This window comes from Lycorma delicatula, chromosome 1 (genome assembly GCF_047948215.1).
Source record: "Lycorma delicatula isolate Av1 chromosome 1, ASM4794821v1, whole genome shotgun sequence".
Classification (NCBI taxonomy): Eukaryota; Metazoa; Arthropoda; class Insecta; order Hemiptera; family Fulgoridae; genus Lycorma; species Lycorma delicatula.
The window spans coordinates 270687154-270713752 of record NC_134455.1 but is presented as its reverse complement, the minus strand read 5'-3'; the positions used below and the strand labels follow the sequence as shown (position 1 = coordinate 270713752).

General features: G+C 31.9%; 1 protein-coding gene across 10 annotated transcripts in view; it reads left to right on the top strand.

Annotated features, from left to right (window-relative positions):
- Window positions 1-26599, top strand: part of stau (double-stranded RNA-binding protein Staufen) — a 193947-nt gene that overhangs the window by 90349 nt on the left and 76999 nt on the right. For all 10 annotated transcript variants that reach the window (XM_075377453.1, XM_075377462.1, XM_075377503.1 and 7 more), the window contains 2 exons: window positions 6815-6910; window positions 22428-22614. In XM_075377453.1, coding sequence (XP_075233568.1) covers window positions 6815-6910; window positions 22428-22614 — 283 coding nt within the window. The remainder of the gene's footprint in view (window positions 1-6814; window positions 6911-22427; window positions 22615-26599) is intronic.

The following is a 26599-nucleotide window of genomic DNA, read 5'->3' as shown; positions in this document are numbered from 1 at the left end:
AAACAAATTGTTAGGGATGTAGGATGTAGGGGGTGTACCGAAATGAAACAACTAGCACCATATAGGGAATCTTGGAGAGCTGCATCAAACCAGTCAAATGACTGAAGATAGAAAAAAATAAGGTGAGCTTTACTTTTCACTCCCCTCTTAATTTAGAAGTGACTTAGGAACACAATAATACTATAGTTATAGTAACTGTATTCAAATCAAACCACAAAGATTTTCATTTTGTTCAGTACGGAGGTAATTTTCAAGATATTTTCTGGAATGAAATATCACCTAACTTGCAGTCAGTGAATTGAATGATTGAAGAAAACAAACTGAAAATTCCATAAGAGTTCTTCCAAACAAAATGTAAAGTGGAACAAGTTTTTATAACAGAAAGGATATAATTTTGTTGTCGTGCATAAAACCTGTTCGAGCAGTTCTGTTGATTGATCTGTACTACTTTATACATTATAAAAGAAGGCAAGAAATTAGGAGGAAAACCAGAAATTATTCTAAATTTTATTTAGAGCACTTTATGTTACATGTTTGAAGTACATCCTATTTACTCAAACATTGATCGGATCAGGCTATTGCAGTGTTAAAGTTTTGTTTTGTATTATTTACAATAATTTAAAGAATTATTAATTATGGAATGTTTAGATCATTCAGCAAGCTTTTCCAAATGTTAGTTCAGATGGCTAAACTAGAAGCTACTGATAGATACTGAAATTAATTATCTTGAGAAGAAAAGCCTCCTCTATGAATCATGAGACCTTGCCGTTGGTGAGGGGGCTTGAGTGCTCAGGGATACAGAGTAGCTGGACCGAAGGTGCAACCATATCGGAGAGGTATCTGTTGAGAGCCAGACTAAGGAATGATTCCTGAAAGAGGGCAGCAGCTCTTTCAGTAGTTGTTAGGGGCGTGAGTCAGGACGACTTAAACGGCCGTATCAACATCACTCAGTCCTCTGAGTACTGCGCAGCTGAAAGCAATGGAAAACTACAGCTGCTTTTTTTTCCAAGAAAATGTGGCTCTGCATTTTCACATATACAATAATGGAGGCGCCTTCCTTGGTAAAATATTCCGGAGGTAAAATAGTCCCCCGTTCGGATCTCCGGGTGGGGACTACTAAGGAAGGGGTCACCAGAAAATTAAAAAATAACATTCTACGAGTCGGAGCGTGGAATGTTAGAAGCTTAAAAAAGGTTGGTAGGCTAGAGAATTTAAAAAGGGAAATGGATAGGGTAAACGTGGATATAGTAGGAATTAGTGAGGTTCGGTGGGACGAGGAAGGCGACTTTTGGTCGGGTGACTTTAGAGTAATTAACTCAGCGTCAAATAATGGGCAGGCAGGAGTAGGTTTCGTGATGAACAAGAAAATAGGGAGGAGAGTAGAGTATTTCAAGACGCATAGCGATAGAGTCATTGTAATAAGGATAAATTCAAAACCTAAACCGACAACGATTGTTAACGTCTATATGCCTACAAGCGCCCATGATGATGATGAGGTAGAATGTGTATACGAAGAGATTGATGAAGCAATTAAACACGTAAAAGGAGATGAAAACTTAATAATAGTTGGAGATTGGAATGCAAGCATTGGAAAAGGCAAGGAAGGAAATATAGTGGGTGAATACGGGCTGGGCAAAAGGAATGAAAGAGGGGACCGACTTATAGAGTTTTGCACGAAGTATAATTTAGTAATTGCCAACACCCAATTTAAAAATCATAATAGAAGAATATACACTTGGAAAAAGCCAGGCGATACTGGAAGGTATCAGATAGATTATATCATGGTTAAGCAAAGATTTAGAAATCAACTCTTGGACTGCAAAACTTACCCTGGAGCAGACATTGATAGCGACCATAATTTGGTGATAATGAAATGTAGATTGGGGTTTAAAAACCTGAAGAAAAGGTGTCAGATGAATCGGTGGAATTTAGAGAAGCTTGAGGAAGAGGAGGTAAAGAAGATTTTTGAGGAGGACATCGCTAGAGGTCTGAGTAAAAAAGATAAGATAGAAAATGTAGAAGAAGAATGGGAGAATGTTAAAAAAGAAATTCTTAAATCAGCAGAAGCGAACTTAGGCGGAATAAAGAGAACTGGTAGAAAACCTTGGGTTTCAGACGATATATTGCAGCTGATGGATGAACGTAGAAAATATAAGAATGCTAGTGATGAAGAAAGTAAAAGGAACTATCGGCAATTAAGAAATGCTATAAACAGGAAGTGCAAACTGGCGAAAGAAGAGTGGATTAAAGAAAAGTGTTCAGAAGTGGAAAGAGAAATGAACATTGGTAAAATAGACGGAGCATACAGGAAAGTTAAGGAAAATTTTGGGGTACATAAATTAAAATCTAATAATGTGTTAAACAAAGATGGTACACCTATATATAATACGAAAGGTAAAGTCGATAGATGGGTGGAATATATTGAAGAGTTATACGGAGGAAATGAATTAGAAAATGGTTTTATAGAGGAAGAAGAGGAAGTTGAGGAGGATGAAATGGGAGAAACAATACTGAGATCTGAATTTAAGAGAGCATTAAAAGATTTAAATGGCAGGAAGGCTCCTGGAATAGACGGAATACCTGTAGAATTACTGCGCAGTGCAGGGGAGGAGGCGATTGATAGATTATACAAACTGGTGTGTAATATTTATGAAAAAGGGGAATTTCCGTCAGACTTCAAAAAAAGTGTTATAGTAATGATACCAAAGAAATCAGGGGCAGATAAATGTGAAGAATACAGAACAATTAGTTTAACTAGTCATGCATCAAAAATCTTAACTAGAATTCTATACAGAAGAATTGAGAGGAGAGTGGAGGAAGTGTTAGGAGAAGACCAATTTGGTTTCAGGAAAAGTATAGGGACACGGGAAGCAATTTTAGGCCTCAGATTAATAGTAGAAGGAAGATTACAGAAAAACAAACCAACATACTTGGCGTTTATAGACCTAGAAAAGGCATTCGATAACGTAGACTGGAATAAAATGTTCAGCATTTTAAAAAAATTAGGGTTCAAATACAGAGATAGAAGAACAATTGCTAACATGTACAGGAACCAAACAGCAACAGTAGCAATTGAAGAACATAAGAAAGAAGCCATAATAAGAAAGGGAGTCCGACAAGGATGTTCCCTATCTCCGTTACTTTTTAATATTTACATGGAACTAGCAGTTAATGATGTTAAAGAACAATTTAGATTCGGAGTAACAGTACAAGGTGAAAAGATAAAGATGCTACGATTTGCTGATGATATAGTAATTCTAGCCGAGAATAAAAAGGATTTAGAAGAAACAATGAACGGCATAGATGAAGTCCTACGCAAGAACTATCGCATGAAAATAAACAAGAACAAAACAAAAGTAATGAAATGTAGTAGAAATAACAAAGATGGACCACTGAATGTGAAAATAGGAGGAGAAAAGATTATGGAGGTAGAAGAATTTTGTTATTTGGGAAGTAGAATTACTAAAGATGGACGAAGCAGGAGCGATATAAAATGCCGAATAGCACAAGCTAAACGAGCCTTCAGTAAGAAATATAAGTTGTTTACATCAAAAATTAATTTAAATGTCAGGAAAAGATTTTTGAAAGTGTATGTTTGGAGTGTCGCTTTATATGGAAGTGAAACTTGGACAATCGGAGTATCTGAGAAGAAAAGGTTAGAAGCTTTTGAAATGTGGTGCTATAGGAGAATGTTAAAAATCAGGTGGGTGGATAAAGTGACAAATGAGGAGGTATTGCGGCAAATAGATGAAGAAAGAAGCATTTGGAAAAATATAGTTAAAAGAAGAGACAGACTTATAGGCCACATACTAAGGCATCCTGGAATAGTCGCTTTAATTTTGGAAGGACAGGTAGAAGGGAAAAATGGTGTAGGCAGGCCACGTTTGGAATATGTAAAACAAATTGTTAGGGATGTAGGATGTAGAGGGTATACTGAAATGAAACGACTAGCACTAGATAGGGAATCTTGGAGAGCTGCATCAAACCAGTCAAGTGACTGAAGACAAAAAAAAAAAGAGAAGAAAAGACCCATCTGCTTTGTTTTATTTTTTTCTCCAATGGGGACTCATATCACCAATAATGTTTTGGTAGAAATTTTAAGTAGTGTATGCATGCACATCTTATAGGTGTTTGGAACTACAATTTACAGTTTATACAATCGCCTTACTAACTTCTCTGTTTTTGCATTTATAAATAAATTGTAAAGAAACTTTATTTATTTGCTTATTATGATGTATGCTAAATAATATAGTGATTTTTCATTGATTAAAAATTATTTCATTATAATAATCTATCTAATTATTTTATAAATATCTAATAAGTCAATTTCTCTAGTGCCCTAATGATTTTATTTGTGTGGAAAAAATTTTAAATATTCAAAAATTTCTATTTGTACAAAGCTTATTAATTAAAATAAATAGTAATAAATTTTCTCATATAAATAAAACGTTCCTTACTTTTTTTTAATGTTCCTATCCTCAAAAAAAATTCAGATAAACTATAAAATTTCTCAAGTGTATTTTATTACTTAATGTAAATGTATTTCACATTACACTTGGTATGCACAATTTTACGTAGCTAAAACTAACAAAAATAGACTAACATGATAACAGGCAAAGATTCTTTTTTATGAAATGCAAATAAGTTTTGTTAAATCTGTTGTAAAACAGTTTTAACAATTTCAGTGAATTAAATAAAATTAATACAGTTTATTTTCAAACCTTATTTGTGAAAACTAAACAGTTGCCTCTTGTACTGTGTAATGTAGAAGTCATTTATTTAAAATATTAGTACATAAATAATATTACAAAGATTTTTCAAAATTATTAAAAACTTGCTTTATACTCTACAATAGGAGTACAATATTCCTCTTTATGAAATTTCTAATGTATTTATAAAATATCTTTGATATTTTATAAATATAAAAAAGATTTTTCCGAGTGAATCGTCAGGAGCGAGTGAACCACCAGGAGCTGTGTGAATGGTACAGAGCCAAGTAAATCATCAGGAGCTGTGTCTCAACATACTGCTCGCCAAAAATCATCTATATATATATATTTTCAAAACACTGCATAGCTGTTTTCAGATTTTGCAATTTTTTACACCCACACCCTTAATTTACCCCTGTACGGGGAGATGTTTACAAAAGTAATGGTGGAATATTGTATTGTCACCCGACCTTAGTAACTATGCAAAATTTCATCAATAGGCAATGTCAGGAAGTATGTTAAATTAAGGCTGTGAGATTTGAGGACAAACATGAAAAAAAATATTGTGAGTTATAAAAAAGCAAGTAAAAATACAAAATGCTCTTTCAAATTAAGCCTTACTTTGGCCCATTAATGGAGTCCCAGTATAAACTTTGGCCTAATGTGTCTCACAAAGTTCAAGTGTCAGTAAAAGATTCATCCAGATTGGACTACAGGTTTTAGTTCATTATGGTCTAAATGGGTTGTAGTTCAGACCACTAAAAAGTGTTTTGAATCAATTCTAAAGTTTTAAGTAAACATTGTTATAATAAAAAAAGGGAACTTCTAATTTCTCTAAGAGTATTAAAATTCTTTTATAATAGCTAATAATTCATTCTTACTCGTTTAAACAACTCTCAGTTAAATATCATCAAAAACAATTATAACAATTTTATAACTGATTAAGGTTAAGTGTAAGAAACACTTTCAATGCTTCTTTCTTTTTTATGAAACAACCTGGATGATACCTGATTTTTTTTTTTCATAAAAGAGTCATTTATAACTGGTATATGCTCAAAGAGTAACGTATTGTAATGCTTGAATTAGTTTAAATATGATTGTTTGAATTGGTCACATTAAAAAAAAACTTCATTTGTTGATGAACTTTGATGTTCCTTTAGATGTTAGGATGTTTAGATGATATTGTGAGACTTGTCCCATGTATGAATGAATCGCTTCATTTTGTATCATTAATTAATGTTTTATTGAGATTGTATAAAGGTTTCAAAGTGACCTATCTGGTATTAAAAAGTAAATTAAATTCTTTTGAAAGTGTAATTTTGAACTGTGTAATGAAATCTCTGAATAAAAATCCAGCTTTCAAAGGTGCAGCAAGAATTCTCAAATGGAAACTGGAGAAAAATTTTTAAGCTTGAGACTGTCAGTTAAATTAGTCTAAGAAGAAACTCTATGCCTGCTTAGCTGTAACAATTACAAATTTATAAATAAAAATTTGGTCAGAAATGGAAGTTAATTTTTCCAAAAAATATTAATTCAACTAAAATGTCAGTTGAAAAAAACTCAATAATAAAAGTAAGAAAATATTTCTTTAAGTAGAGACGGTAACAAAAAAACATTAAAATATTTATAATCAGTTTTATCTGAGTGCTGACCTTATAAATCTGTTGCTTAGTCATTTTTGCAGTTAAGAAATTTGAACAAATAATAAATTGACAAATAGTTTGGGAAACTGTAGAGCAAAGTAGTTAATACTGTTCCAATATTTTCTGCCACTTTACAAGTCCTAATTGGAAATGACATAAAGTATTATTAGTTAAACTCTTGAAGGCCCTTTGTATTGAATCTTAGATATTTGCGGATCATTTAGATTATGATAAGATAGTAAAGTAAGGCTTTACAATATGAAATATAAAGTTCAATATTTTCTTTCAAAACCAGTTAGTTGAAAATTAAAATAAATCAGTTTCCTTTGATTGATCAGTCAAAAAACAGATTGATTTTTTCCACGACATTTTTATAAAAACGTGTTATAGTAAACGTGTTATACATATATATACATTTTACTATGTTTAAATTATTTTCCAATAATTTTTTTACATTTACAGCCTAGAGTGTATTCAAACTACACTACAGATTTTTCAAGACGAAATATGCAGCCAAGAATTAACCATAATGTACATAACCAACGTTTTGAAAATCAGGTAATAATAATTTTTTTTTAATATTTTGTTTGTAATTGAAAGCTGTGATCTATATTTAGTAAAATTCCTTAAAAATTGACTCATTGTTTGTACACAGAATATCTCCTTCATCAGAGATATTCTTCTAATTAAGATTATTTCATTTCATCCAAATTATTTTAATGAGAATGGGAAAAGACTCAATTTTTTTTTATCTTGTCGCATAGCTTGACAAACTATTGTATAACTTGACATTGAACGCTGTTAGAGAACTGTTGTACCAATATTGTTGAAATTTTTGCTTAAGATATTTTTTTTTCTATTAATTTACCACCCTTTAATTTCAGATCTGAACCTTTAACCAATAAAGAGATGTTATTCAATTTATAAAATTATTTTATCTTCAGAACTATTAGACATAGAAACATTGATCAAGGCTGTGCTTCTTCATTGCTAATTGTTTCATTGTCATTAATCTGAATTGTTTTTAGAGATTTTTATTTGATGCTTTAATATTTGGAGTGCTTGGGCCAGGTAGAGGAAAATAGATGTTTTCCTTTATTATAGGTGGATGGAACTTTCTTCTTAACTGCTGAAACGTTGTTTCCAAGCCTGTCTTTTATATTATGCAAGGTAACATGTAGTACAAGGGTTTACGTAATATTTTAAAAGATTAATTTGATCTCATCCCTCTTGTCATCACTATTTTATTTATTTATTTTGCAAAGTATCAAGTTCGAAATACAATACATATGTACAAGGTACTACAATAAAATGACTTATTATATACAGTGTGAGCAACAAAACCGAACCCATAATGTAATTGCTGCAGAATCAGTAGGTTATGTTAGAATGAAATTTTATGAATGATACGGATAAATTAATAACAAAAACATAAAACGTAATTTAAATGTAGCATTTATTTACCTTATTATTACAAAAGATGTTCAAAATTACCACCCTGGGCATCGATGCACTTTGTGCTTGACTGATCATATTGAGATTTGTCTGACACAAAATGTTGTCATTTGAGTTGATTTCTCATTGAATGTTCACCTTCAGTTAATCAATAGGGATTAGATGCATAAACTCTCCTTTACGTAGCCCTAAAGGAAAAAATCGCAAGCAGACATATCTTCTATTTAGCCTTTGGAACCACCGTTAGGATTACTTCAGAGGATGAATGAAGAATTTTACAACAAAATGTGTATGTGTAATACCAGATTGTTGGGATAACTTCCGAGTTGATTTTTTGGACTGGCAGTAATTCTACTTTCAATATCGGCAATGATCTGTGGTGTCCTAATGGAAGGTTGCCTCTTTTGTTTTGCATTTGAAACAAAACCTGTTGTGCACCATTTTTTTTAAACTAAATCGTGACTGCTACTCTTTGTTGGGATACAGGCATTCGGAAATTTTTGTGTAACTATGAGGGTTATTTTTTTTTCAAGGTCCAATCGGTCGCAAAATAAAAACTTGCACAAAAATCTGATGAACCTTTGTGCATATGTGTTGCGCAGCGTCTCTAGTATGGCCTTCAATCATGCCGCGTCACTTCGTTTAGTTCTGAACACACAGCTAGCATGTAAACATGTCTACAACAATAGCATCTCCCGCCAAGTGTGAAGTGCATGCGGTAATTCGATTTCTTCAGGGTGAGGGGTGTAATTCAGCTGAAATTCATAGACGAATAAGTAATGTGTACGGTAAAACTTTAAAGCAGGACGTACAGTTGTTCATGATGCAGGCGGTCAGGAAAGGAAGCAAGTGTCAACTGATGATCTCGTTGAGCGTAACTATACATATATACATACATGCTACAACAAATGTCTAAATTGGAGTGGCGACTATGTAGAGAAATAGCATAACTATGTAAGAACTTGTTACAAATAAAAAATTTTTTATTTTCACTGTGGTTTTAATTTCGTGGCTGATCGGACCTTCAAAAAAAATTAACCCTTGTACTTGACGTGATTCTTCAAATAATTCAGAATGAATATAGGCCTCAACTACAGCTATCCTCTCCTGGATTGAATGAGGCATTTTACGCAAACATAACTGCACTCACAATATTGCACTGCAACAGAATGTATACTGCACTGACTCGTAATCACCTGACAAATGGCAGCAACAATCAGTAGTAACATACATCCACTAGTCGTGCTAGTAGTGTGAAAGTCTTTCATAAAGTGTTGGGTAGCAGTTTTATTGTGGATTTGGTTTTATGTGGCTCACCTATTTGTGTGAATTATTCATATTAATATAATTAAATTCTTCTAAAAAAGTATGTTTATAAAATATATTATTGATTGTGCAGTTAGTTGTGTAATTAAATGATTTTTGTTACGATTTTCAACATGTACATTTCAGGTGCTAGAAATCGATTTAACTGCACTGGAAAAAATTGAGATTGTCATTCAGTAATTTTTTTTCTAGTCTGTTTGAAATTAAGTTCTTGAATTTTTATTTTGTTTTCCCCATGTTATGTGCATTATGTCTGTGTTTTCAAGATCTTTTTGTAAGATATTTATCATAATGGGAACATCTCGATACAACCTGATTCATATCAGTCTATGTCAGCTGTTGTTAACCCATTTTTCATATTCATAGTTGCTATTGTCGTTTACTTGTTTTTGTCTTTTTAAATAAATGGAATACATACTAGGCCATCATGTTTCATCACTGCTGTTTAACTTTCCATTTCAATCGACCTTTTCTATATTTTATGCCTATCAGTTATCAGTTATAACTTTTGTATTTGGTCATTATCTAGGATAGTCATTTAGGCTCCTTCACAGTACAACCAATGAAGGAACAACTTTTGAATAAATCCATTAAATAATTTTTTTGTTCTTTCCCTACTTTTGTGTTCACCTGTTGATATAAACCCGGTTCTGAAATGATTATAAAGTTTATTTGCCAATTTGTTGTTAGTTCAACAAAGGTATAGTGATTTATAATTTGATAATAATTGGTATTCATCATTTTTCCTTAGCCATTTTCTTTTTGTGAAAATATCAAACATTCAACGGTTCCAGCACTAATGACTTGACAATGATTTATTTTAATAATACAATTTTTTTATTGATTTACCTAAAAACATAGTAGTAGCAAAATTTGCGTTTGTATCAGTAAAATAGAAAAGCTTTTACTCTTTAAAAAAAGTAATTATAAATGGAAATATAAGAAATTAAAACCCAAATAAAGAATAAATATTTAATTTTTTAAATTAATAATATAAAATTTAAAATAAATATTACTAAGTATTCAAGAATTAATAACGAATTAGCTCTACGATTAACCGGCCTAACAAATTAGAAATATAGAATGAATTGCTCGCCAAAAAGGAAGGGAAGTAGAATAAACTGAAAGGTCCAAGCCATATCTACTTCTAAGTAGTATTTTTTGGAATTTAACAATAGAAACAGTCTGACAACCGTGTACACGCAAGCAGTCAGCCAAGGGAGAGAACCACTGACCTACTCTATACAATTTTTCCTTTTTAGGAGCTCAGTTAATAGAATTATTTTTTTACTCTTAAAAGTTTTTAAAAACTTCAGTTTCGAGATAACTTTTATAAAATATGTAATAAGTGAGTTAATAAAATGGGTTATCTTTTATAAAAAAATTCATCAGGATTGATGTAGTAGCTCTTTAATTCATAGTTGAATTATACAACAGAAGAACCAAAAAATGCTATCTTTTCCCAATTTATTAGGAACAACATTTTATCATATTTTCTTAACATAAGTTAAATTATAAAAAATTAAGAAGTTTAAAATCATCAAATGCAGAATAAAATTATGTAAATTTTGACAACTATTTTGAAATCAGGTGGATAATTTGATTTTTATGGCTTCAAGCACGTATTTCTGTGCCAATAGTAGTAAAAAATTTTTCAACTTACTATTACTAAAACAGAGTTTTTAAAATATATTTTTGTATTTAGCGTCATGAATTTAAAATACTACATTCTCAACATCTGCTTATAGAGATTCTAAGCTTTTTGTTACAGTATTCAACAAGATGGCAGGATTGTTTGACTATGATTGATTGGAGGAAACTAACTTCTTTTCTTTTTAAGTTTTCCTGTATGAAGCCTATCCAATCTCATCATCCAAAAAATTGCTTCTTGGTAACCAATTTTAGAATCTAAAAAATTCAGAGTTTATATTTAGATTATTGGTTAAATTATTGATACTGGTACAGACTACCAAAGTTTTTTGAGGTTGGTTAATCCTATAAAGTCACAACTGATGGTGTAAAATTTTTGATATGTCTGATTTCAATTATTTTTCTAAGCTGAAAGCATTGTTCAAATTGGAAAAAATAATTAAATTTGATGTAAATAGCATCTTGTTTGAAATCGTTAAAGTTCAATTATTCAAATTGCAGAGCTGAGAATGATGTAATTTCATAGTGTTATGCAGGTTTTCCTTGTTATACAAGAAGCAGCTGAAACATAATGCACGCTGGAACATAACAGCAGTACAAAAAATGTATTGCTGTCACCCAGACCGACAGATGCTTCCATTCTTGTCGCTTTCCAAAACTTGTTGATCCACACCCTTTCATTTTCTATCAGTCGCGATTGTTGTGGAATCAAGTACACCTGTTATGTCAACTTGTGTAAAACAACATACACTGACTGAATTTTTTGCAACAGGAAAAGTAAACACAAGTGAGATTCATTGTTGTTTAAAAGCCATTTATGATGATGAAACCATATAACTCTACATTCCACCCACTTATCGACCTTTTCTTTCATATTATAAATTGATGTACCATCTTTGACACATTATTAGAGTTTAATTTATGTACGACAAAATTCTCTTTCAAAATTTTCACTCTTTCACTAATTTTCACTTCCTGTTTATACTATTTCTTAATTGTCGATAGTTCCTTTTACCTTGTTCAGCATTAGCATTCTTGTACTTTCTAAATTCATTCATCAACTGCAATATAACCTTTGATATCCAATGTTCTCTATCAGTTTTCTTTGTTCCGCCTAAGTTCACTTTTGCTGATTTAAGAATTTCCTCTTTAACATTCTTCCATTCTTCTTTTATATTTCCTACCTTATAGTCTTTACTCAGATCTCTTGCGATGTCCTCCTCAAAAATCTTCTTTACCTCTACCTCAAGCTTTTCTAAATTCCACTGATTCATCCCGCACCTTTTCTTCAGGTTTTTCAACCCCAATCTACATTTCATTATCACTAAATTATTGTCACTATCAATGTCTGCTCCAGAGTAAGCTTTGCAGTTGACGAGTTGATTTCTAAATCTTTGCTTAACCATGATATAATCTATCTGATACCTTGTGGTATCACCTGGCTTTTTCCATGTGTATATTCTTCTATTATGATTTTTAAACTGGGTGTTGGCAACTACTAAATTATACTTCATGCAAAACTCAATAAGTCGGTCCCCTCTTTCATTCCTTTTGCCTAGCCCGTATTCACCCACAGTAATTCTTCCTACCTTGCCTTTTCCAATGCTTACACTCCAGTCTCCAGCTATTATTAAATTTTCATCCTCTTTTATGTTTTAATTGCTTTGTCAGTTTCTTCATACACGCTCTATCTTATCATCATCATCATGTGCACTTGTAGGCATATAGATGTTAACAATCGTTGTCAGCTTAGGTTTTGATTTTTTCCTTATTATAATGATTCTATCATTATAACTTTTTGAAATACTCTGCTCCTTTCCCTATCTTCTTGTTCATTATGTAACTTACTCCTGCCTGCCCTTTATTTGATGCCAAGTTAATTATTCTAAAATCACCGGACCAAAAGTCATTTTCCTCTTCCCACCGAACCTCGCTACCTCCTACAACATCTATAACTTAAAATTTTATTAACTGCTGTTTTGTTTTCTTGGTGGCATGAGGCCGTGGACTGCTACGGAGAAGCAAAGTCTTGTTGGACAACAAGCCTCTTATAATTTTTTAATATTTTGCAATGCAAATAAACATTTACTCTGCTTCTATGAGACATGAAGTCCCTTTTTATTTTTTATGGGAATGGACCTTTTTATTTTACCCGAAGCTAAAAGCCATAATCTTTGGAGTAGGTTAAGCCTGTTTTTTGTTTGGATGGTGTACAAGTAATGCCATTTCATAGACTGAAGTTCAGTATAGCATACAAAACCCAGGTTTCATCTTCTGTCAAGGTATGTGTTTGGAACTGATTCTCAACCTTTGCATAACGATTAAAAAATAACAACATTGTAGCTGTATGATTTTTTGAGTTCATCACTAAACCTGTGAAGTACCCATCTCTCAAAAATTTTCTGTATGTGTGAAACAAATGAAATGTATGTTTACCCATTTAATCAAGTGTGACATGCTGATTGATCCTGTTTGAAGAATTTGTCAACATTATCCTAAAAAACATCTGGAACAGGCAGCCAGTTAGTTCATCATTATGAACATTCTTCCTGGATTATAATCTTGGTATCATCATATTAATGATTCCCCAACACATTTTCATAAAATTAATAGCTTTATCTTGAGTATTCACAGTTGTGTATTTCTTTTATTAAGAAATTGCTTCAATTCTAAAATTGGTTTTGTATGAAATTATAGATCTTTTTCCCTATTCTTATATTAGGAATCGTTTACATCTAAAAAGTAAATAATTTTCTCTAGGATATAAGATACTGAGTTTCAAGGTTGAGAGTAACTTGGATTGAAAACAAAATGCTACTGTATCATATTTTAAACAATCTGAAATGAAAACTTATTGGAGGTGCTTAATTTTATCATTCTTTCAGTATATTGTGAAGGGATGGTTATTGGGTTGGCTGCTAGTCCAATGGTATAACTGAACTTTATGAAAAGATGAGCAGTCGTCAGCAAAATTATAAAAATAAAAACATCTCTGGTCATTGTAAGTTTTCTTTCGAATCTGTATAGAATACTTGCAAACTAAAAGATAGTTAAAGCTGAAAGAATGAGTCTTAAATTTTAAATGGCTCTATAAAATCATGAATGAAATCATTGAAAAATTCCATGTGTACTTTTAATTGTATTTACCATCATATATTTATTAATTTATTAACTGACACTTCTTCGGTTGATCATTTCATCCCAAAATTTTAATTTTGAAGAATCTTTGGAAGAATTAATTCCCAGACATTCTTTGCCTTCTTTCACGTAATGATTTCAGAGTCACATTAACGCCATCTGATATAAAGTTATAAATGTTGGTATCAGTTAACATTAATTCAGTATTCTCTAAAGTGCAAATCCACGCTGTGAATGTTTTTCTTTAGCCAGCTAAAATACAGTTCCCTAGCCTTAGTTCACAAAACTTTGAAAAACCGATGTGATGTGTCTGATAATGCTGCTTAATTGTAAAAATTACTACAATACTTGATGGTAACCCAAAACTTTAATTTAGTATATGCATTTCTGTACCTTAATAATTGCATATAAGTTTTTTTACAAGGCTCGGCTGATAAATTTTGCAATTTATGTGTAGCGTAGGAATGAATAGAGATATTGGAATAAAATAAAAAATTAATAAAAGTGCAATACCTTAGCTATAAAATTCAGTATGTATTTTTCAATAAATCCCCGTTTACACTGATACACTTTTCCCAATATGTGACAAGGTTTTGCATTCCATCATTGAAAATTTCTGGCAGTCTTTCTCGGATCTAAGTGGCCACAGCTTTCTTCATCTCACTGTCGTTGGTGTAATGATTAACTTTTAGGTCCCTCTTGAGATGAGGAAAGAAATGTAAGTTACATGGAGCCAAATCCGGTGAGTATGGCGAATGCGGAATAGGAACAAACTTCAACTTGTAGAGAGCCATCAGAGAGTTTGCGTGGTACACATCGTGCACAGGTTTTATGGTAATCCAATTGCTTGATAATAAGGTCTACTCATTCTTTAGATATTCCTAACTGAACAGCAATACATTGCGAATGATTTGCCGGTCATGTTGAAGCAAATTGTCCACCTCCTTTCGATGTTTCTTGTCAGTCACAGAAACTGGTCGTCTGCTGCGAGGTGCGTCCTGAATTGTCGCATTACCAGCTTCACATTCATGAAATTTCAGTGCCCACCTATTCACAGTGCTCCTGCCAACAGTTTCATTACTGTAAACCACTTTTAAACAATGAAAAATATTTGTACGATTCACATTTTATGTTGTTAAAAATTTGATCACTGTGCATTGTTTTAACTGCGTTGACATATTGGCTGTACTTGACGCCATTTTAACTGCTACTGAAAACAAACTGGTAAATGGATTTTAATGCATTATATCACAGGTTTGTAGAGGGAAATTTTAGTTATCATGTGCTGCCACTCCCAGTCCGATAGTACCTTTTGTCTCCGTGTAGCATGCTAGTGTGCAAAATTTATCAGCTGAGCCTCTTAATACAATCTTTTTCCAGACATTATTAGAGTAATTAATACAAGTTTTAATCATTCAAACCTATCAGGCTTTGGGTTATAGGGTTGATAGAAAACCCTTTTCTTTAACCAATATTTTACCTTTTTGTTTCATTAGCTTACTATCAATAACTCATTTTCAATTTTTTTTTTTTTTGCCTCAGACTTAAACCAATAATATTGTGAACTATTCTCTTACATTTCCTAAATCTTTTCATCAATGGTGTGTGTTTCTTTATTAAACAGATTGTTAATAATACCGAACAGAACATACATCACAGTTTTTAGTCTTAAAAATCTGCTGTATAATTTTTCAAGTTTACAGTAAATAAAATATCCCAAAATAATAATTATTATTATTCTATTTAGCTCTCTAGTTTTATCTCATGGTTTAAGGAAGTTCTATATCTATACAAGTATTCAAACCATGGATTTAAATTGCGAGTAGATAGAATAAAAATTTTTTTTTTAATTAGTTTCAATCCACAACTAATAAACATACAATATCTTCAACACTCAATTAGTTTCTTTATTGTAAAATTTTAAATTGCTCAAGTAAGTATAGAACTGAGAATCTTAAACACACACCTGGCTATTTTGTGTAAGAGATGTGCAATTTTGTCAGTAATTACCTTGGTGATGATAAATGGTAGCAAATTCACATACATCTTAGAACTAACAGTTACATTAAATTATAATTGTTAATAACATTTATTTATTTGCCTTATTTGAAGTAGAAGTATCTTTTTAGAATACGAAGTGTGGTTATTAAATAATGAGACTAATGCTGTAAAATATTTTATTTTAAATTTATACTTATTTAGTTATTATCGCCTTCAGTATACACTCCTCCATTATCCCTTCAGTGTTCTACGTGAATTTTCCATTGCTGAAAACAGTGCTAGAAGTCTTGTGTGAGCTCTTACATGATGTGTGCCACTTTTTCTTTCACAGCTTCAGTGGTCTGAAATCTTGTTCCTTTTAATGCAGATTTGACCTTTGAGAACAGTTAAAAGTCACATGGTGCCAGGTCAGGCGAATAAGGCAGATGGTCTAACACTGTGATGTTATACTTGGTTAGAAATGTGTTGACAGACTGCAGTGTGAGCAGATTCATTGAACCCATGACTTTTTCTTCCACAATTCAGGTGATTTTTTATTATTTTTTCATGGAGGTGAACAAGGACCTTGAATAAAGACAAGATTTGATAACTGACTGTTAGATTGGATCAGATTACCAATTTTTTCAGTATTTTTATCCATTTTTGACGTGGAAGAGTGACTCGGATGAACATCATAAATGCTTAAATCATTCAAAAACCTGCCACATGATAAAAATTGATTGTCATATACTTTTTTTTTTTAATAAAAGATAGGTTTCAGAAGCAGTTTTCCAAGTTTCATGACAATTCTTTGTTCTAATAAAACACTTATCATTTTTTTTGGCAAAACAAAGCAACAGATGTTATCCAAACGAAGGCCACAGCCAGAGTAATATGTCCACAGAAATTATGAGTGGCAACAATCAAAAGAGAAGGCTTCATGCTATGCAGATGTCAGTCGTATAAATTTGGTGCATGCGCAGTTCTTCTGTAGCAGCATTAGTCTTGTTATTTAATAGCCATGTATCAGCCGTTATTTAATAGTTTCATATTTTCATCATTGTAAATACTTAGAAGTTTATTGTGTACTACTATGATTAAAGGATATTATGAGGCTATTAAACTCTGTTCTGGATTATATTAATCAGAACGGTTCATTGAATTGGATGTGTGGAGCCCTGATTCTTTTTAACACCATTCAGTTTTATGTCTTATTATATCATTCAGATTTCTTGTTTTGAAAGCATTTTATAAAGAATGGCATCTGGGTGGGGAATATACCTCAGATTTATATCATCAAGTTTTTTGGGAACTTGCTCCCCAGAAGTAGGACCAGCTCCTTTCTAAAAATAGATTGATTGAATATCAGTGTAATTCAGTGTTTATTGGAATTGTGCTCCAATAAACACTACAAGGTTAGACATGTTACAGTTAGCACATGTAACATTAGCGTATTAATGTAAAATTAACATTAACTTTTAACATGTAACTGTAAGATGATTCTTTTGACTAACATTATTCTTTTACATGATGCTGGTTGATGTGATTTGATGCCGTTCATGTACAGATTTGTTCTGGATCAATGCAAAATTATATGTATATCTTTTTTAATTGTGGTGTTCTTGAGATTAGAAATTTTTATAAGTTAGTGCTACTGTCACTTTTAGTAACAGGTGGTATGGAAATAAACCCGGGACTTTTAAAAGGTAACCCAATAATAGAAGATATTGAGAAGAAATTAGTCTGTTTTATTGATGTATATATTATTGATACATGATTTCTGTTAAGGATATTGTACATGACTTAAAGCTGAACAAAAACCTTAAGAGAAAGATTGAGAATTTTTACATAAAAATATATGAAATTAGAAGGTAACATATCTTCCTCCAGAATAAGTTAGATAGAATAGAAAATTCATTAAGAAGAACATATCTATTGTATTATAATCTTGAAGAGATAAGTGAATCTTGGTGTAAATCTGAGAAGAAGGTTGTGGTATAGATGATTTTGTCAGACATCAATGATAATGTCAAGGAAACCAACATTGAACATTGAGTCAGTGTTACAATTGGTGTAACATTGAGAGACAAACATTAACCCATAATTAACATTTATACGTCTGACAATATAGTCAAGTTTGCCAATTATAAAATAAATTGATATTTGAATTCTATTAGAAGATCAAAATCTTATTGTGTCCTTGAGGACCTTTCTGAAAGAAATATTTGAAGGAAATTAAAAAAAATATTTTGAACAGGCTAAATTGAATAGACATCACGTGACATTGAGATTTGACAAATTAATAATTGGTGGTAAACCAAATTCATTAGAGGGGTTGAAAAATTAGTGCCAGGTTGGTTTAATTGAAACTGAAGAGGACATTAGATTGTTACAGAATCAAAGCACCATGCAGGTAGGAAGCAGAAAGGAATTAGAGATTTTGGGGCTACTCTTAAGTACTACAATTCAACAAGACTCTTTCAGATTATAATACTCTTTTAAGAACTACAATCTGAAGTGGTAAAATAAGCAGAAGAAATTAGGTAATATGTGCATGAGCTGGAACCTCCTAAGGTGAAGGAAGTACAAGATCTTATAATGAAATTGGTGTTTTGACTAGTTCTGTAGGGGGTGGACGCTTGAAATTATGGGAAACTGGTTTATAAATGGGATCAGAATTTGGCCCATTTTTTTTTGAACATGCATGGTTTATCGAAGAAGCTAATTTAGATGTGCTTCAGAGAAAGATGTGTAGTACAAAAATTCCATTTACCTGTTTATGTGAAAAAGTATGTCCTAAATGAGCCTAAAATTATAGGAGAAGAAGCAGGAATATAACTGTTTTGATCAGCAAGGATTTGCATCATAAATTGTAGAGTTTAGTTGTTTATTTGTAAAAATAAAGGCTAATTTTTTAAAATTCATTGTAGATATAGTTTATTTTAAGCTATCTTCTAAAATAGAAATTGTAGTGATATAAACACTATTAAGTTAATATGATAATATTGTGTACAGTTTCTCATTAGTTTTTGGTGGGTTTATGAATATTAAATCAGGAAATCTAAGCCTGTATCATAAGAACAATTTTTTTAATAACTTATTGCTTTTATAACTCATTTATTGTTTGTTTTATGTTAGAGGCCAACTTCATACAATACAATTATAAAGAAAATAAAAGTGTAAAAATTACCTCTAAATGGAAGGATTAAAATAATGTTGCATTTTGTACTTACTGTATAGCCAACTTCAGTAGATTAACTTTAAGTACGGATAATATTAGAAGGCCAGATAATTTGATTCTGGCTATTATAGACACTCTTAATGTCATCCTAATTTAACATACTCTTTTGAGCATCTCGACAATTTTTCAACTTTCCAGTAGAGGAATTTAATGCTTTTACAAGTCTTAAAAAGGCAATATAAAAATAAAGTGATTAAAAAACCTATTTTTATCAAACTTCAAGGAAAGTAATAAATAAAAATTTAATAACAAATTCAGCTTAAATGACTCATTATTTCAAAGCAAATTTTTACTGTTAGAGAATGTACAAAATATCTTTGTGTATTTCACCCCTGAATTAAGAACAGATATCAAGTTAAATGATGTAGGAGCTTTTTAAAAAAATACAAAAAGAAGGAAGGACCTGATATTAATCGAATAAATTAAATTTTGAATTCTATAAAGCTGTTCCTGCAGATTGAAAAATATACTAATAAAATTTGCTAAGTAAAATATTTATGGCAGATTCAGTAAAACTGATTTTGTCGTCTGACATGAGAAACTTTAACTTTTTTTCTTAACTTTTTTTTTGTTAATTAATGTCATTATTAAACTATAAATAAGTGTTGTGCAGGTTTTTAAACTATAAACAGTGTTTGAACAGGTTGTATACCTGGATAAAGAACTTGTAACCATTATAAATTTTGACCAAAATGGGCTCATAGGGCTTAATTAAGTTGGTTACTTTGTCGACGGACGATTTTAAAATGTGAGGTTAAATGGATTTATTCAGAGAAGACTGATTATGGATAATCATGGCATAATTAGATAAGCATAAACTATTTTTTGATGATTGAATTCTTATCGCAGATTCATGCTAAAAATAAAATTTATCATCGTATGACATCATGCTTGCAATAGGAACAAACTCTTCCCACAGAAAGTGTTACGTTAGTGTGCGTACACGCATTCATGACTGATTAATGTTCAGGAATGGTGGTGGGGTTAGGCTGGAAGACCATCGATAAGACACAGTTTATGTTCAGATTCCTTGGTGTGAACTTGAGTGGAGTGTTCGGAAAACTGTTCAGTAGGTTTGGAATTTATGTTTTATTCTGGATACAGGTATGAGAAACTATTATTAAAGGCCTCTCCGCAAAAATACTTCAATGGATCCATTACAATATTACTAATCTGTTGACTATTTAATAAAGAATTATTAAAAATGATACTTGTTTATAATGATAAATTATATTCAACATTATAACTAGAATTAATTTCGCATTGGCCAATTCCGTATAAGTATTAATAAGATGATTTGTGAAATTCTGATATGCAAATATCAAAGTTCAAGTAGATAAGTAATAAGGGTTCTACGAGTTTCAAGTAGATTAATAATGGATTTGTAAGTCAAATATCCATTAAGCAAAAGAGTTTGTTTTATATGTTCTTTTTATGTGTTTGTTATTTTTTATTTTTTTATGTATAAATAGTTTATTTCATAATGTGTAAATAATGTATAATTATTCATTGCTGTTAGTAACATTTTTTGATGTGTTGAGTTACTGTAACTGGTTTTATGTAAAACTCAGGAGAGCAATCTTAGGATATAAACTTATAAAGCAGCATAGTCTTAGTACATTGTTTTGCAAATCCCAACATTAGTAAATTCATTTTTTTTAAACATTCAATTAAAAATTTTTATTTTTGTAAAAAATTTTAATTTAGTGTAGTATAGAAGCTTACAAACTATTGTTTTTCACCTAAGGGGTGAGCTGACTTTCAAAAAGGTGAAATTTTATTGATTATGTATCTACACATTATGGTCTAAGTCTCATTGTGTAAATATTCTCATTTTTCATAACATGAACAACTGGAGAGATTAGATAGTATTAGTTAGTTAGTAACAACACAGCATCAGTACACAGCAAACTCTTACAACAAAGGCACCCCAATCTTGGATGAAACAAATGTTTCTACTAACGAAAATATCACAAAAGAGATAATAAGGAAACTGCATGAGCCCAGGTTGTAAATTGTTTACCTGGGATTTGATTCGTACTTTCATACTTTTGGCAGAGGATTTTTTTGGTATTACATTAATCATGTGGATATGATAATGTTATTAAATGCCAGTGAAGTGGCATTTTTAGCAGATTGTATTTCTAATTAAAAAATATAATTATAAGTTATTAATTAATTTCATGTTAATTTAATTAAATAATTATAATTAAAAAATTTAGTGAAATGTTTAAAGCATATTGAAACTCAAGATATTTCATTAAATATTGCAAAAACAGAAGTGGTTTCATTGAATTCTGGATTGAACTTCTGTAATGGGAAAAATAACTAATGGAGATACATAATAAACTTGTTTATTTGGTGTACAGTTTTGTTCATTGGACACATTTAGGTAAAGTATTTTTGAACAAAGCTAAATTGGCTAGTGAATAATGTGAATTGGTTGAGATAAACATAATGCAAAAGACTAACTTGAGTATATAGGTTGGTCAAATTAAATTTTATGACTGCTGTCAACCTGGCACTGTTCTGTGGAGATGAGATGTGATTTTTATATCTAAATTTGGTTGAGGCCTCTTAAATCCATTTTTAAGCATCTCATATGCTTGAATCAATGTACAGTAACTTGAGTAGTGTATTTTGAAAGTGTTGGTCGTTTTATGTATTCAAAAGATTGCTTAAGTCTGTATTAAAAATGCTGCAGGTGGGCCTGAATCAGTATTCACTGGTTTATTTTGATAAATTTTGCAGTAAAAAGTTTTATTCAAATGACAAGCTGTTACTGTTGCTTTTTATAGTTACATCCTCTGCTGTAAATTTTTATTACAATTTTTCCATTAAACTAATCCTAATATAAGATAGTCATCAATGATGAATCATGGTGGTACTGTCTTGCTCTTGAAGAAAAAATTATCACACCACTCATCTCACAGTTTGATACATGTTGAAAATAAAAAAAACATTTTGTCAACTCGTTTCTGTTTTCTAGATGTCGCATTATATGTTGGCATTTTCAAAATGTTACAAAATGGGATTCTCTTCTATCCATATTAACAATAGTCTGACTAAGAACGTATGATATACTTTAGGATGCAGAGATTATAATGCATTTTCATTTTTATCATATAAATTATTGAGGAAGATGTACATACCAGTGAATAATTTTTCAGTTCACACTGTAGTGTAATCTATATTTAGCAATTGAATATTTTGCTAAGAGTATTTTTTTCCTTTTTAAGTGATGATCTTGTACTTAGTTTTTTAATTTTGTTATCATTGTTTTAGAGAAATTATGGAAGTAAAGGTGCAGCACTGTACCGGGTGAGTGTAAAAGTAGGAGAAAAAGAATTCTTGGGTGAAGGGATAACTGCCCAAGCAGCACGACATGACGCTGCTTCAAAGGCGTTAGAAGAACTCAGAAATCTTCCTGTTGACACAAACAACAGGGTTTGTAAAGGATATACAGTTGAAGGTTATTTTTTATTTTATGTTTTTTATATTTTTAATAGTAATGCACATTACCACTTTATTTTTTTTTTTTAAGGTAAAATAATTCCTATCTGCATAGATGAAGTGGAATGTAGCGTTACTTCTTTTGTAACTTCTGTTAAGACCTAATTCCAAGGGTGGCTAAATTACTTGGTGTTTTTAATGAGATAGGAAAGTGGTTTTTAGGAACCCACGGCAGTAACATTCATACTTAATTTATAAGTAAAGTTCTTATAATCCGCTTAGGAAGCTATCAATTAATACCTCAGTCCACCCTCAAAGCAGTTTTAGATGTGATTTTGTGGAACAGTCTTTTATTTTTGTCATCAGATTACATTCCATTTAACATTTTATTTGAATTGGGAACAAAGAAATTTTTAAAGTGTAGATCTGGTCACCTCCTCTATGAATCATGAGACCTTGCCGTTGGTGAGGGGGCTTGAGTGCTCAGGGATACAGAGTAGCTGGACCGAAGGTGCAACCATATCGGAGAGGTATCTGTTGAGAGCCAGACTAAGGAATGATTCCTGAAAGAGGGCAGCAGCTCTTTCAGTAGTTGTTAGGGGTGTGAGTCAGGACGACTTAAACGGCCGTATCAACATCACTCAGTCCTCTGAGTACTGCGCAGCTGAAAGCAATGGAAAACTACAGCTGCTTTTTTTTCCCAAGAAAATGTGGCTCTCTGCATTTTCACATAGCAATAATGGAGGCGCCTTCCTTGGTAAAATATTCCGGAGGTAAAATAGTCCCCCGTTCGGATCTCCGGGTGGGGACTACTAAGGAAGGGGTCACCAGAAAATTAAAAAATAACATTCTACGAGTCGGAGCGTGGAATGTTAGAAGCTTGAAAAAGGTTGGTAGGCTAGAAAATTTAAAAAGGGAAATGGGTAGGACAAATGTAGATATAGTAGGAATTAGTGAGGTTCGGTGGGAAGAGGAAGGCGACTTTTGGTCAGGTGATTTTAGAGTAATTAACTCAGCGTCAAATAATGGGCAGGCAGGAGTAGGTTTCGTGATGAACAAGAAGATAGGGAGGAGAGTGGAGTATTTCAAAACGCATAGCGATAGAATCATTGTAATAAGGATAAAATCAAAACCTAAACCGACAACGATTGTTAACGTCTATATGCCTACAAGCGCCCATGATGATGAGGTAGAGTGTGTATACGAAGAGATTGATGAAGCAATTAAACACGTAAAAGGAGATGAAAATTTAATAATAGTTGGAGATTGGAATGCAAGCGTTGGAAAAGGCAAGGAAGGAAATATAGTGGGTGAATACGGGCTGGGCAAAAGGAATGAAAGAGGGGACCGACTTATAGAATTTTGCACAAAGTATAATTTAGTAATTGCCAACACCCAATTTAAAAATCATAATAGAAGAATATACACTTGGAAAAAGCCAGGCGATACTGGAAGGTATCAGATAGATTTATATCATGGTTAAGCAAAGATTTAGAAATCAACTCGTTGACTGCAAAACTTACCCTGGAGCAGACATTGATAGCGATCATAATTTGGTGATAATGAAATGTAGATTGGGGTTTAAAAACCTGAAGAAAAGGTGTCAGATGAATCGGTGGAATTTAGAGAAGCTTGAGGAAGAGGAGGTAAAGAAGATTTTTGAGGAGGACATCGCAGAGGTCTGAGTAAAAAAGATAAGGTAGAAAATGTAGAAGAAGAATGGGAGAATGTTAAAAAGGAAATTCTTAAATCAGCAGAAGCAAACTTAGGCGGAATAAAGAGAACCGGTAGAAAACCTTGGGTTTCAGACGATATATTGCAGCTGATGGATGAACGTAGAAAATATAAGAATGCTAGTGATGAAGAAAGTAAAAGGAACTATCGGAAATTAAGAAATGCTATAAACAGGATGTGCAAACTGGTGAAAGAAGAGTGGATTAAAGAAAAGTGTTCAGAAGTGGAAAGAGAAATGAACATTGGTAAAATAGATGGAGCATACAGGAAAGTTAAGGAAAATTTTGGGGTACATAAATTAAAATCTAATAATGTGTTAAACAAAGATGGTACACCAATATATAATACGAAAGGTAAAGTCGATAGATGGGTGGAATATATTGAAGAGTTATACGGAGGAAATGAATTAGAAAATGGTGTTATAGAGGAAGAAGAGGAAGTTGAGGAGGATGAAATGGGAGAAACAATACTGAGATCTGAATTTAAGAGAGCATTAAAAGATTTAAATGGCAGAAAGGCTCCTGGAATAGACGGAATACCTGTAGAATTACTGTGCAGTGCAGGTGAGGAAGCGATTGATAGATTATACAAACTGGTGTGTAATATTTATGAAAATGGGGAATTTCCATCAGACTTCAAAAAAAGTGTTATAGTTATGATACCAAAGAAAGCAGGGGCAGATAAATGTGAAGAATACAGAACAATTAGTTTAACTAGTCATGCATCAAAAATCTTAACTAGAATTTTATACAGAAGAATTGAGAGGAGAGTGGAAGAAGTGTTAGGAGAAGACCAATTTGGTTTCAGGAAAAGTATAGGGACAAGGGAAGCAATTTTAGGCCTCAGATTAATAGTAGAAGGAAGATTAAAGAAAAACAAACCAACATACTTGGCGTTTATAGACCTAGAAAAGGCTTTCGATAACGTAGACTGGAATAAAATGTTCAGCATTTAAAAAAAATTAGGGTTCAAATACAGAGATAGAAGAACAATTGCTAACATGTACAGGAACCAAACAGCAACAATAACAATTGAAGAACATAAGAAAGAAGCCCTAATAAGAAAGGGAGTCCGACAAGGATGTTCCCTATCGCCGTTACTTTTTAATCTTTACATGGAACTAGCAGTTAATGATGTTAAAGAACAATTTAGATTCGGAGTAACAGTACAAGGTGAAAAGATAAAGATGCTACGATTTGCTGATGATATAGTAATTCTAGCCGAGAGTAAAAAGGATTTAGAAGAAACAATGAACGGCATAGATGAAGTCCTACGCAAAAACTATCTCATGAAAATAAACAAGAAGAAAACAAAAGTAATGAAATGTAGTAGAAATAACAAAGATGGACCGCTGAATGTGAAAATAGGAGGAGAAAAGATTATGGAGGTAAAAGAATTTTGTTATTTGGGAAGTAAAATTACTAAAGATGGACGAAGCAGGAGCGATATAAAATGCCGAATAGCACAAGCTAAACTAGCCTTCAGTAAGAAATATAATTTGTTTTCATCAAAAATTAATTTAAATGTCAGGAAAAGATTTTTGAAAGTGTATGTTTGGAGTGTCGCTTTATATGGAAGTGAAACTTGGACAATCGGTGTATCTGAGAAGAAAAGATTAGAAGCTTTTGAAATGTGGTGCTATAGGAGAATGTTAAAAATCAGATGGGTGGATAAAGTGACAAATGAAGAGGTATTGCGGCAAATAGATGAAGAAAGAAGCATTTGGAAAAATATAGTTAAAAGAAGAGACAGACTTATAGGCCACATACTAAGGCATCCTGGAATAGTCGCTTTAATATTAGAAGGACAGGTAGAAGGAAAAAATTGTGTAGGCAGGCCACGTTTGGAGTATGTAAAACAAATTGTTGGGGATGTAGGATGTAGAGGGTATACTGAAATGAAACGACTAGCACTAGATAGGGAATCTTGGAGAGCTGCATCAAACCAGTCAAATGACTGAAGACAAAAAAAAAAAAAGATCTGGTCAGTAGAGTATTCTGATTCAGTTGTGGTTTTATTAGCTATAATATTTCACTTGTATATTAACAGAATTTACCTGTTGAAGGTCCACCACAAGTAGATAATAAAAAGTTTGGGTCATTTTTCTGTAAGCTTGATTATTAAATTTTAATAGTAATTATGCCGACTATATGCTCAGTTTATGTAAACTGTTTGTGAAAAGTGTCTCAAAAGTTAACAGTAAATTGTTTTGATCCTTCAAAACAAACCCCTTAAAAATGTCAGAACTTTTTCATAATGAAGAATTAGCA